Source organism: Meriones unguiculatus, chromosome 1, assembly GCF_030254825.1.
Source record: "Meriones unguiculatus strain TT.TT164.6M chromosome 1, Bangor_MerUng_6.1, whole genome shotgun sequence".
Lineage (NCBI taxonomy): Eukaryota > Metazoa > Chordata > Mammalia > Rodentia > Muridae > Meriones > Meriones unguiculatus.
In genome coordinates, this window is record NC_083349.1 from 186,229,421 (window position 1) to 186,243,148 (window position 13,728).

The 13,728-nt window shown below is 44.8% G+C and overlaps 1 protein-coding gene and 1 long non-coding RNA gene across 2 annotated transcripts in view; both read right to left on the reverse strand.

The window, feature by feature from the left end:
- Dixdc1 (DIX domain containing 1) overlaps positions 1-2,359 on the reverse strand; it is a 71,614-nt gene extending 69,255 nt beyond the window's left edge. The window contains 1 exon segment of the mRNA XM_060373633.1: positions 1,991-2,359. Coding sequence (XP_060229616.1) covers positions 1,991-2,050 — 60 coding nt within the window. The 5' untranslated portion in view covers positions 2,051-2,359.
- Positions 2,360-2,841: 482 nt separating this feature from the next.
- On the reverse strand, positions 2,842-13,679 carry LOC132649589 (uncharacterized). Its single transcript, XR_009588089.1, has 3 exons — positions 13,453-13,679; positions 11,918-12,009; positions 2,842-3,055 (listed from the first exon to the last, which is right to left on the reverse strand). It is a non-coding gene; the product is annotated as an uncharacterized LOC132649589 (long non-coding RNA).
- Between the last annotated feature and the right edge of the window lie 49 nt (positions 13,680-13,728).

Below are 13,728 nucleotides of genomic sequence, written 5' to 3' on the forward strand. Positions count from 1 at the left end.
GAGGGGTAAAGACATGTTGTTGAATTGTTCTTAACAGAAGAACTGATTACAAAGTTGTCTGAGTATTGTTTTTAGGAAGATTCCATTACCACCATGGGGGAAATATACCTTTCACTCCCCTTTCCCCTGTTTTGGGAGAACTGAATGTTAGGCAATATTTATGTACAGACACATGGAAATGATGGCCAAGATTTGTTTCCACGTGGGTCTTTAGATGAAGATTTAGAAATGGAAAACCAGGATTTGGCTCTGTGCCAGTTGCCTTCAATTCAGAAGAGAGTTCCAACTCCCAGAAAGCTGGGTTAAAATAGAAAAAGGGGAGAGACCATGTGAGGACCACAGGAGGTTTTGCCACAACTGGTGAATGAATAGGATTTACACAAACAGGGAACAGAGAAGGCCCAGGGGCCGAGAGTGAGGGAAGATGAATGGGAGTGCTGGAGGCACTAAAAGGTGTGCTTCCTGGCTCGTCTGTGTTCACCCCTGGCTCTGTAGCCCTTTGTTAACAGTTCTTTACATGTGTTCAGTCGGAGCGATGGGAAGGTGAGGAGGCCTGCCATACAGGCAGGATACAAGCACTGCCCTTTAGTGAAGGTTGTGACATCCCTCAGCCAAAGGAAAATTCCAGCACAGTTGGTCACACTGGCAGAACATTTCCATTGGATTTTTTTTGCCTCTGTGTGTCAGGAACCAGGCTGGGGCACAGGGGGCCAGAACTGGGGAAGGTTCTAAGGCAGGTCAGAATGTGGGATTTCTTAATTAGAAACAGAGATCAAGAAGGGAGCCTGTCGTGCAGCTGTAGGAAAAAAAAAATCCTACATGGAAATTCATGAGAATGGTTGGTTGCCTCTAGGGGAAAGGTTGGGAAGGGGTGAGCCGGTAATGGCACAAAGGCTCTTCCATCCTGCCTGTAATGTTAATAAGAAGAGAATGCCTGTAGGGTGTTAGCTCAGGGATAGATCCCCTAGTCAGATGCAAGGCCGTAGGTTCACCAGTGCGCACTGCTAGGTGGTGTTTTTACATTATCTGACTAAAAACTGATTTTTAAAAGACAAGGGCTGCCTTAAAGGCTGGAGGAATAGGGCAGTGGTGGAGTCCTTGGGTATCCTGCCCAAGGCCCCCAACACCACAAGAAATCTTAAACTTAAAAAAACATAGAGAAGGGAGAATTGGACTGAGGGGAAAGCAGGCAGGAAACCATGACCAATAGCTTATGCCTTGGAGGCTGCTGGGCTAAGGCACCCAAAATGATGAGTTGGGGGGCAAGTGCAAATAGTAATGGTCTCAAACAAGAATAGCCTGGGTCACAAAAAGGAGCAAATGGAAGAATTCTGAGAGAAAGTTTTGAGGAGAAAACGAGCCTAAGCCAAGCCAGGCCCACCTTTCCTGTCAGACTGAGACTCCCCACAGCAGTTCTCACAGAAGGGAGCACACACTAGCTCCTGAAACTGGGCCTCTGGCCCAAGTTGCTCCTTTCAGCCTTTTCCTCAGTGGTGTAGGATTCAGGAAATTCGTACGTGGAAGGGGCCCCCTCATGTGGACCACCCACAGCCTCTTGCCCTCTCTCAAACTTTCTACCAATGCCACTCCACCGCACCCCTCCCATGACTCATCCGCTTAGTTCCTGAAATAGAGCTTCCCCGTCTCTGTTCAGGGCTTCCCTCGAGGATGTCCCTGGAGAGTCCCTGAGAGGCGTGGGGACCACCTTTCCTGCAAGAAAATGCCTTCTGAGGCAGTGGTCCGAGTCCGCGGTCCGAGCTGTCCTCCACGCTCGGGGAGGTAACCGTCCAGCAGAGAGGGAGGCCCACCGCCCTTCAGATGTCCTCGGGTTCACGCCTCTGCACCACACCTACCACCTTGACTCTGCCACCTGGGCTCTTCGGGTGGGCTCCCCCCCCCGAAAGATGCCCGCCCCCAGGACCCCCTTCCGGAGACTAGCGGGAGGCGCGCGGTGGCGAGGAGCCGGGGGTGGGAGGTGCAGGACAGTTACCTCATTGAAGCCCTCCTGCAGGGCGTCCAGTAAGTTCCCGCGGGTCAGGCAGGCTAGCATTGTTCCCGCCGTGGGGCTCCCCAGATGGGGTCGCGCCGCCGCCGCCGCCTCCTCCCTCCGCACACAAAGGCGATCGGCTCAGCTCCCAGGGATCTCTCCTGAGTCCCGCATGCCACTTACTGGAAACCCAGACCCGGAGCCAAACTAGCGGCTTGCACTGGGCATGCTCGCGCGCGGGCCGCAGCCAGAGGGGCCCGGCGCTGTACTGGTTCCTATAGAAACAGCGAGGCGCGCACAGCGCGGAGAGGCGAGAGGCGCTGGCGGGCAGCCCCCGGTCGCTGGTGTTTGTGGGAGAAGCCGAGGGCGCGCACGCGCGCTCCGGACTGCTGCTCGCTGCAAGCACTCACTCACACGTGCACGCACACACACACAGGCCCGCGCTGACACCAGCGAGCTTGCCAGCGTGAGCATATGCTTGGAATCACTACACTGCAGGTCTGGAGGCGGGCGTCCCCGCCCCCGCGCACGCACACACACGCGTACGCATACACACACTCGCGTACACACACATGCACGCACACGCATTCACTCTGCTCATTTAAGGTTGCAAACACCTCACCACAAGGTGGTATGAAAAGGAGGGAGTCGCAGGATTTCCCTCACCCCACCCCCACCCACCTTATTCTCCAGACTAACAGCAGTCTTTTTTTTCCACGCAGGGATGCAGAGTGAGGCAACCAGCGATCTTTTCCCACTCGGAGCTGGAGAGTGAGGCAACTTAAATAAGAGAAAGTAGAAGGACAAGAAATGACAGCAACAAAAGAGGAGACAGAGGAGAGAGGCTGGGGTGGGGTTCTTTAAGTATTAGAATATAAGTAATTGAACAGCGCTAAACAAACCATACCATCATAACAGAAACATCAAGCACATCAAGGATGACCAAGGCTTTACCACATGCATCTCCTCTCCCTTTACAAAATAACTGCTATGCAGGGAGGTGGGCAAGATGGCTCAGGGGATAAAGGCTCTTGTAGAAGCTTGGCAGCTGAGCTCAATCCACAAACCCTGTAAAGGTGGAAAGGGAGAACTCAGACCTCTCTGTTACTGGCAAACGTTGTGCTCACACACACACACGCACACACACACATACACACTAATTAATTTTAATAATAAAATCACTGCTAAGAGCCAGCATGGTGATGTACACCTATGATCCTTTACTGGGTGCTGGAAGCAGGAGGATCAGGAGTCTTTCTTGGCTGTATAGTTTCTGGCCAGTGTAGGCTACCTGCAGTTCTTTCAAAACGAAAATATGTATATATAGTGGCATATATATGTATGTGTGTACATTACACATATCTATTGTTCAACATATATAAGAGATCTATATATATATATCTATAGATATCTATCTATAAACAATATATCTTATCTATGTACAATACACATATCTATTGTTCAATATATATAGAGATCTATATCTATAGATATCGATTTATATACAAAATATCTATGTACAATACACATATCTATTGTTCAATAGATATTCACTCTGTTCAATAGATATTCATTGTTCAATAGATACGTGTGTTATATAGATAAGATATATTGCATATAGATAGATATAGATATCTATATATATTGAACAATAGATATGTGTATTGTACACACATAGATATATATCTATAGATAGATAGATAGATAGATAGATAGATAGTATATACACACACACACAAAACAGACCTGGCACTCTAGAGGCAGAGGCAGTTGGATCTCTGTCAGTTTAAAGCTAGCCTGGTCTACATAGCAAGTTCCAAGCCAACTACTGATATACAGTGAGACCTGATGTCAAAGGGGGCGGGGTGGAGCATATTTTAATGAATTTTTATAAGTGATTTTTAAAATAAAGCACCAAAAATGCCCTGGTACACTGACAGGTAAAGCACCCTGGGCTTCTTCCTTCCTTCTGTGGCCTGGCTGCCGTCACAGCTCTGATGTTTATTTTAAGAACACTGGTCATTTGCATGTTTGGAGTAACTGATCCTAAGAAGACAGAAAGAAAGAAAGAAAGAAAGAAAGAAAGAAAGAAAGAAAGAAAGAAAGAAAGAAAGAAAGAAAGAGAAAGTCAAAAGAATGTCCACTTTGCATTCCATCTTGTGATCCTAGATAGAAGGGGAGAATTTACAGTATTAAAGCCCCAGAGAAGGTCAGAGCCTTGCCCAAGGACACAGCTGGTCAGGGACATGCAACTCAACAATCAAGAAATCACAAACCATTTTCTAGCAATGCTGGATCCCCCTCAAGCCCCATTAGGACCTAGGCAAGAAAAGTCAGTAATGAGCCTATTGAATCTTATTTAACCTAACGACCTCTCCCTTGGGTCACTAGAGAATAAGAAAATCCTTACTTGAGACAGCCAGACTGGATAACCAAAGCTGCTGCCAGTTAGTTCTTCTGGAAAATACGCGCCTCTGACCACAAAAATCAGGAAGCAGGGTGTCAGCCGGCACTGAGCCAGTTGCTCTGCTGGCCTAAATCCTGAGGGTTCCTCTCTGGCTGGAGCTGGGGAAGATCTGAAACACCAAGTCAAACTGATCCTGAGCAGTTGTCAGTCAGAAGACCTCCCTGTTCTCCACTGTCTAGCTGGGGAGTTTCACCGCCAAGAGTCTTCACCATCCCTCAGCTCATGGCAGAATACCACCAGTAGACTCGCTGAGCTATGTTTCAAGCAATGGAGCCCTTTATGAGCAGAAGCATAAATTTTCCAATTGCATAGAACTGTAAGCAGCACATCTATATACCTAATAATGCAAAAGCAAAGCATCCAGTTGAGGAGTCAGTCAGGCGTCAGAGGGAGGCCTGCACACAGTCTTCTATGCCAAGAGATTCCCATTTCTCAGAAACCAGTCTTTGATAAGAGCAGCGCCTGTGAGCTCAATGATTAGGAGGGAAGACTCACTAAGCAACTGATTTGCTTATCATTTTGGTCTTTTGAGGCAGGTCCCCAACTCCCTAATTAACCAAAGATGACCTTGAATTCCTGTTCCTCCTGTTTCTGCCACCCAAGTGCTACCACACCAGATATAATTGACTAAATAATAATAATGTGTATCCATGTGTCTGTGCCACGTGTGTGAAGGTCCCCATGGAGATCAGACTCCAGAAGAGGTCGGAGCTATAGTTACAGAATGTTGAAAGCAACCCAACATGGGTGAAAGAAACCAAACTTGGGTCCTCTGAGAGAGCAGCGAAGGCTCTTAACCATTGTGCCATATTTCCAGTCCCCATACTGGATTCTAAATCTCCAAAATAAAGACTTTATTTGGCCCAACTACCTTATTTCATATAAGAAGGAACCAAGACTAGGAGAGGTGTTTACAGTCTCTCTGTAAATCAATACAGCGGCTGAGATCTAAACAAAGGCCCTTGAGGCCCGGACTTGTGTCTTTTGCAATAGTCCTTCATGGCATGCTGGATAGAATCATGATGACATGACAGGTGACTTATTTTAAGGCACATGGCAAAAAAAAAAAAAAAAAAAATTGTACAATTCCTGAAAATCTAAAGAAGTAGTGTCTATTAGAACTTTCCAAAATGGAGATACTCTATATTCTATATTCTATATGTCACTTAAAACAGCAGCTAATAGCCAAATGTGGCCATTGAATGCTTGAAATATAGCTAAGGCAATTAGGCAACTAAAATTTTGATGCTATTTAATTTTATTTCATTCAAATATAGATGATATAATTTCAAAACATTCTGTTCTGCTGTCCTACAGAATATTGAGATGTCTCCTCAAACTATATTAGATCAAATGCAGCATGTGTCCCATGACTGGAAAAAGTACAAAATTTCTGTATTATATGGCCCCATATAATGTAAAGTTGCTCAGAAGAGATATGTTTATCGTGTCTAGTAAAGAACTGCGCTTAGCTCTAAGGAACATGAATATATTCTATTCCAGCTCCCCTACCCCATGCTGTTCTGATATAATTGAAAAGTTGGGACAGGAAGTGGGTTGGATGGAAGTGGGTTAGAAGGAATGACTGGGGAAATAAGAAGATGTGCCTGCATATGGGAATAACAGCAAAGCACTCTGGGAGCTGCAGCCCCTTCCACTGCTGTAGGCCTGGGTAGGACTGAGTTCAGCAAACTGCTTTCCACAGATTCCTACTTATGTCTGGCCTCGTCAATCCTGCATTATCTTAGCAGCAATGGCACAAAATAAAAGCCACTCAAAATGTCTAATGGAATAGCAAGGTTGATTTCATTTTACTGTTTCGAGTCCTATATGTATACATTTGATGGTCACAGTTGTAATGAACAGTTGCTATTTACATGAGGAAAGATTGTAGGTAAACATTTTGCTCCTGACCTAATTACTGAGTGCTGAAGCCAGGAATTGAACCTATGACTACACATGCCAGGCAAGTGCTCTGGTACCCAGCCACAGCTCAGCTCAGGAAAGTGCTTTTCTATGATGCATGCAACACAGAAGGTACTAACCTAGTGTTCTTAGATGAACGAATGAACCATTAGCAAATGCATTCAAACCATCTATTAATAAATATAATAACATGTTTACATAATTAACACTTAAGCCTTAAACAAAGCTGTCATTTGGTGAAAACACTGCCTGTGACTTCTCTCTGTGTAAAACTAAAATGTGTGAATTCACACCTATGAAAAATTTAACACAGCCACTGCAGGCTGTCATTCGTGATCAAAAGCAACAGAAAGGCAGTTTAAATAAACCAGTAAATAAAAGTGTCAATGAAACAATCAATGGCCCTCTGAAATAATTTCTTACTCTTCCATTTTTCTCATATCAGCTGGGTTCTTTAAGGGCCACATCCATGCTTACAGCTTCGTTTTCATTTACATTCAGAGGCAGTGGCAGAGACACACAGAGAAAGGCTTGTTGTACCCATGTACTAAACATGTCCCAGGGTATGTATTTCTTTATTACAGTGCTGGGGGTTGAACCAGGGCCTCATGCATGCTGGGTGAACACTCTGTCACTGTACACCGCATGCCTAAGCTGCTCTTTTGTCTCCGAGTTCTTCTACTTGCCAATCCATAGTCACCATCGTCATTCTCAGACAATCATTCATCATGGTGTCCCGGTGCCCATTGTCTTTACACACTTCCTTTCCCTAGCACATCAAACAGAAACTCTTTGTGTCTGGCTCTGAAGGCCTCCCCTGGGATCACCTCAATCCAGACTAGAAAGCGCCCAGATTTCCAAGGCTCATTTTCACACTGGCTCTCTGCTGTAAGCTCCCCACACCCTATTCTCCTGCTACCCACATCATCAGCATGCCCCTTTCCAGCTTTGCTTTCTCCATGAAGCTTCTTTGACCATACTTTGGGTTTTTGTTTTGGAGGTGTTTTTTTGTTTGTTTGTTTTGCATTTGACCCTTCCTTTTATTCTTTTATTTTATTTTATTTTATTTTATTTTTTTCTTATCAGTTACATTTTATTAACTCTGTATCCCAGCCATGTCTTTTTATTCTTTTAAGTGTTGAAGATGAGCCAGGGCTTTGTGCATGCTGAGCATCTTACCACTGAGCTGTTTAATCTGTCTTACTCATCTCTGCATGCCCATGGCTCATTGCTGCTCCTCCTTCATGTCTCTGCTCAAATGCCCACTTAGACCTCAGTCCTTCCCTTACTGCTCTATTTTAAATGACAGTACACCCTCATACTTGCACTCCTAGGTGTCTCTGGTTTATTTTTATTTTTCCCAACAGCATTCACCATCACCTGGGATGTTCCATATTTATATTTACTGGCTCTTTTCTGTGTTGGGGGAGTGGTGGGTACATATGTGTGTATGTGGGCACTCATGTGCATGCGCACTCACACAAGCAGAGGCCAGAGGTCAGGCACCATCCACCACCCTGTTTTTTGAGACAAAATCTTTCACCGGCATTTGGGGCTCATCAAATTGGGCTAGGCTGGCTGAGTGGCCAGCTCCAGGAGTCTCCCTGTCTTTGCCTCCTCAGGGCCGTGATTATAGGTGAACACTACCACACTGGCATCTTCCCAGGGGTTCTGGGATCAAATTCAGCTCCTCGTGTTTTCAGAGGGGATACCTCATTGAGCTATCTCCCCAGCCGTCTCCCCCCCCCCCCCTTGAAGGATAACCTCAAAGCAGCTAGCCTCCTGCCTGGGCCTCCCAGGTGCTACAACTGCAGGCATCCACCACCACATCCCGATTATTGTTCATTTATCACTAGCTAGCTTCTCCCTGCTCATACATTTCGGAATTTTCTATGTTTTGCTACTGGTTTATCCCAGAACTAAGAATATGGAATATGTATTGTCTGGCTAAATACAAAACTGAATGAATTCATTAATCCTTTTCTTTTTTTAATGAAAAGATCAGCGGGGCTGGGTGGGTGCTTTGGTGGTTTGAAGCACTTGTTACTCTTGCAGGAGACCTAGGTTAGATTCTCAGCACCCACACGGTGACTCACAGTCATCCATTACTCCAGCTCCAGGGGCTCTGGCATCCTTTCTGATTTTCACAGGCACAAGCACTCATGTGGTGCACATACACACAGATGACAAAGTACTGATATACATAATATAAAATAAACCTTAAAAAGACTCATAGATCAAACCAGGCACAGTGGCACATACTTAGCACTGGGACTTGGCTGCAGGAGGATCCAGAGTCGAATGGGATCTCTGGCTACATGGTGAGTTCCAAAGCAGCCTGGGCTGTATAAGGCCCTGTCTCAAAAAAGCAAAAGATAAAATAAAACAAAACTCAAAGATCTCAGCCAGGCCTGATAGGCCAACCTAGAATTCCGGCTCCTCAAGAAGCTGAAGCAAGAGGTTCACATATTTAAGTCTCGGTGGGTTACAGAGGGAATTCAAGGTTAGTCTGGTAATTTAATAAGACCATGCTTCAAGATAAACAACGTTTTAAAAGGGCTGCCAGTGTGGCGCAGTGGTGAAGTGTTTGCTTGGCATGTATGAGAACCTAAGTTCACTGGGAAAAAGATAAACAAAACAAAACAAAAACCAGATAAATAAATCCAAAGGTCTAGTACCTTCAGTACTGTGTCAGTTAGCTCTTAATTACAGGTAATATAAGGCTGTGGCTCTTTCTTTGTCTCCTATTGTATTCTCAAACCAAGTAAAATTTGTTATCCTCTTGTATTTTCTTTTTCATTAAACATATGTTGTGTCCCTATTATATGTGTGTGTCAGGCACTACTATTCTTTTTCGCAAAAAAAAAAAAAAGAACGAAAGATCCACTTATATACATCATGCACACAGACAGGAAACAAGGCTGGAGGAAAGAGCAGAAAAGCCGAGAACTCAACCTTAGATGAAAGGACAGCGTGCGCAAGGTGGATGTGAAAGCCAGAAATGGGCAGAAGGAGAAACAAGACTCAGGAGTGAGAGACGGGAAGAATGTTGCCAGAGTAACCATCAGACGGCAAAGCTTAATATAAATCATGCCAAAGCAGATTCGCCAAAGCAGATGATTTGCAAATGTGTTCTACACATTTTTTTTTCCCCTAAATCACATGTCAGGCTGTCTGCCAACTATCCCGAGATTAAAAAAAATAAAAATTAAAAAAATCAAACTAGGACAGCGACATCTGGTGGATGTTGAGTCTCTCTACCAGGAAGATAGCATTCCTCTGCACTCCAGTCACCACCGGCCTCACCGTCACTAATTACACGAGCAAAACCCAAGCTTTCATTAGGGTCCAGGGTCCTCACCTCTTGGTATCTGTATTCTGAATTCATCTGCCCTCTGAAGGATGTATGCAAAATCTGAAACCACCATTCTTCCTTTACAGGTTACTTATTCTGCAAAATGCTCAGATCCGGATATATGGAACCAACTTGCTTTGTATTGCAGCAACAAGAACCACTTTTGCATTAAAAATAATCTAACACGTGTTCTTCCCCCCAAGGAAGTGGCTATGAATGCTGGGCTTTCTTTACAACTCCACTGACCATTAGGACCGTAGGAACAGGAGATACCTAGTCACTGAACACTTTGTCTCACTGATCTACTGAAAGTGATGCTTACCTTTTCTTTCCTGTGGAGAAGGATTCTATACCATGAAACTGCTTCTTTTTTTACTCTGCTTGAAATTATATCTGGTCTGGAGAGATGGCTCAGAGGTTAAGAGCACTGTCTGCTTTTCCAGAGGCCCTGAGTTCAATTCCCAGTAACCACATGGTGGCTCAGAACCATCTACAATGAGATCTGGTGCCCTCTTCTGACATGCAGGTGTACATGCAGGCAGAACACTGGATACATGATAAGTAAACAGTTTTTTTAAAAAAAAAATAAAGTCTTTGATTAGAATTATATGAAACCATTTTATATAATGTTTTTAATATGTAAATTGTATTGTTATATATAAGAAAATATAGTTTTAAGGGGAAAAGTAAAATACCTATCTATGATTATAAAAATCAAGTTCCAGCAGGCATGGTGGTGCACGCCTTTAATCACAGCACTCAGGGAGGCAGAGGCAGGCAAATGACTGAGTTTGAGACCAGCCTAGTTTACAAAGCAAGTCCACAACAGCCAAGACTACACAGAAAAACTCTGTCTCTAAAAACAAACAAAATATAAAAAATAAAGTTTTTAATTTAAGTAGTCTTAAGTTGCTTATTTTCTTTTTTAAATACATGCATGCTTTGCCTGCATGTGTCTGTTCACTACATGTTTCTGATTTCCGCAGAGGGCAGAAGAGTGTATCAGATCCCCTGGAACTGGACTTAAAGGCAGTGGTGAGTGCTGGGACTCAAACCTACGTCCTCTGAAAAAGTAGTCAGTGCTCTTAAAAGCTGAGCCATCTCTCCCTGCCACAGTTGCTTATTTTCCATGTGAGTGGTGGAGAGATTCAGAAGCCCATGAAAGGGGACTGTGAATGGTCAAGATCAAATAGCAAATCTGGGCAGTGCATCCTTGTAATCCCGGATTTCCAAAGGCTGAGGCAGGAGAACCGCCTCACAGTGAGCCACACATGATTTCAGTGTTAGACGAGGAGACACAGCAAAACTCTGCCTCAAAAAGCCAACCAGGCAGGGGCTGGAGAGCTGGCTCAGCAGTTAAGAGCACTGGCTGCTCTTGCAGAGGACCCAGGGTCGATTCCCAGCACCCGCACGCCAGCTCTCAACTCTCTGTAACTTCAGTCTCAAGGAATTTTACACCCTCCTCTAGCCTCTGTCAGCACCAGGCATGTGGTGCACAAACACACGTAGAGACAAAACACCCATACTCATAAGATAAAATAACAAAACTAAAAGATATACATATCACAAGTTAACAATATCAGAGTTTGCAAGTAATAGGATCCAATGGAAAACATTTACACAGATAAAAAGAACAGAAGAATATTGCCTAGTATTCAGTTTGCTTTTGTATGGGGACTTACAGGTTAGTTTGTTTTGCTTTGCTTTTTGAGTTTTATTTTGTTTTAGTTAGTTTGTTTGTTTTTATAAACAGGTTTTTCTGTTTAGTCCTGGCTGTCCTAGAACTCACTCTGTAAGACCAGGCTGGCCTTACACTCAGAGATCTACCTGCCTATGCCTCCCAAGTGCTGAAATTAAAGGCATGTGTCACTACTGCTGGCTAGTTTTTAATTTCTTTAGTCACAATTTGTAATGTTTCTGTTTGCAAATGTTCTGTGGTTAACATTATTTTTGAACAAACTTCACTGAGCTTTTTAAAATAATGCATGTATTCTGACAAGAGTTTTCCAACCTCTGCCTGGTCTTACTAATTCCATGGGGGAAAAAAAAAGTAATGAATTGATGCTCAAATGAGCTAGAAAGGCAATATCTTGTTCCAGGCTCTACATCCTGGTGGCACAACTTCCCAGACAAAACGCAGCACTGACATTCCTGAAAGGTCACCATACTGACAGCAACTTACAGAGGGCGCTCCAGGCACGGAGGAGTTGCAGACTCTCCTAACCACTTGAGTCCCCATCTTCAGGCTCCCTAGAAGAGCCGACTCAGGGCCACCTTAAGATAGGGAAAGGAGATACGTCAAAATACATAGGAGGAGAAGAAAATTCAAAAGGTGAAATTACCTAGGAGGCATCAGGTCGCTCCCTTTAATCTATCAACTTAGGTCATTTTGAAGTGTCAGGCGTTGGGCCCTGACGAGCAGCTAAGATATTGTAATTGCAACATGGTCATCTCCACTACATTTTCCTTTATTTATGTGTCTGTGTTAGAGGAGGGGATGGAGATGACGGCAGAGGCCAGAAGAGGGATGGATCTCCCAGAGCTGGAGTTACTGGAGGTTGCGAGCCACTGGACTTGGCTGTAGGGAACCAAACTCAGGTCCTCTGGAAGAGCAGTATCTACTCTTGGCAGCTGAGCCATCTCTCTAGTTCTTCAGCGACACTTTAAAACAATTTTAACTTAGGTTTTTACAAAAATAAGAAGGACGCTTTCTTATAACCCCCTCCCAATCTTTCCCATCCTTGTCAAAAACAAAGCAAACAAACAAAAACACGGGATACATTTAGATAACCAGAAGAAATGCCAGATGCACATTAAATTGTTCAGAAACTTCTTAAACTTATATTTGCTTTTATTCTCAGGAACTTTTAACTCCCACAGGAAGCCTAACACTGAAGTAGGGGGTGGAAGGTTGAGAAAGGGTCCCGTGAAACCCAGGCTGACTTCCAATTTTCTATGTCTAGAAAATGACTTTGAACCCCTGGTCATCCCGCCTCCACTTTCCCAGTGGTGAGATCACAGGTACACATGTCACACCTGGTTCAGCATCTATAATTCTAAGGCAGAATTTGTCTGCCGGGTTTTATGTTTACATAATGTTGCCTACAGCATTTTATTGACCCTCATAGTTAAGAACCTTTGGAAAGGGTTATTTTGTTTACCCCTAATTAACACATAGAAGATAAGCGATGGAGTTGCTCTGACAATTTGCAATAAGGGCAGCCTTCTAGACCCCACTCTTCTAAACCCACTTGCACTACCCGGGTGGGTGTCAGAGAAAAAGCCTAGCAATTGCTGTAACGGTGGATGGCGTTTGTGGTGGTGATGAAGACGACCGAATTTTATGTGACACAACCGTTGTAAATTTGCATTGGCTCTCTAAAGGTTGATACTATTAACACTGACGTCTGTGGTGTGTTGTAATTCCTTTGTCAGTTCTCTACGCATCTTCAGGAATCATCCTCTTAACCAACGGGTATATTTGGGAAGAACAGTACGATAAGTCAAGAAAAAGAAGTGAGTTACAACTCATCTCCCACCTCTAAAGTCTGAAGCAGGAGCTGCACACTAAGACTCCACGGGGTTCAAGGAGAGCAGAGACCTCAAAACTTCTGCGTTTTCCCCTCGGCACCCTCGTCCCCTCTGCATGGCCCTACTTCCGATGCTCAACAGGTGCTAAAACGATTTCTCAGCTACTCACCACTTTTCGACACCTACCTCATAAAGTATGGGCCCGTTTGGTTCAGCATTTCCCGGGCTGGCGGGCACTTCTACAGAGCTGCGCGTTCCCGCTGCCATGGCGACAGGCAGACTTGAGTCGGTCCGGCCTGCTTTCCCTGGACAAGAGCCAGCCAGTGCAGGCCGGTGGCCTGCCTCCTGCCTTGCAGGCCCCGCCTCCAGCCGACCAAGAACCCGCCCTTACCGCGCTGATGCCGCCTTCTAGCGTCCGGACCATCACCCCTGCCAGGCCACTCGCTTGGCCGGGCATCTTCA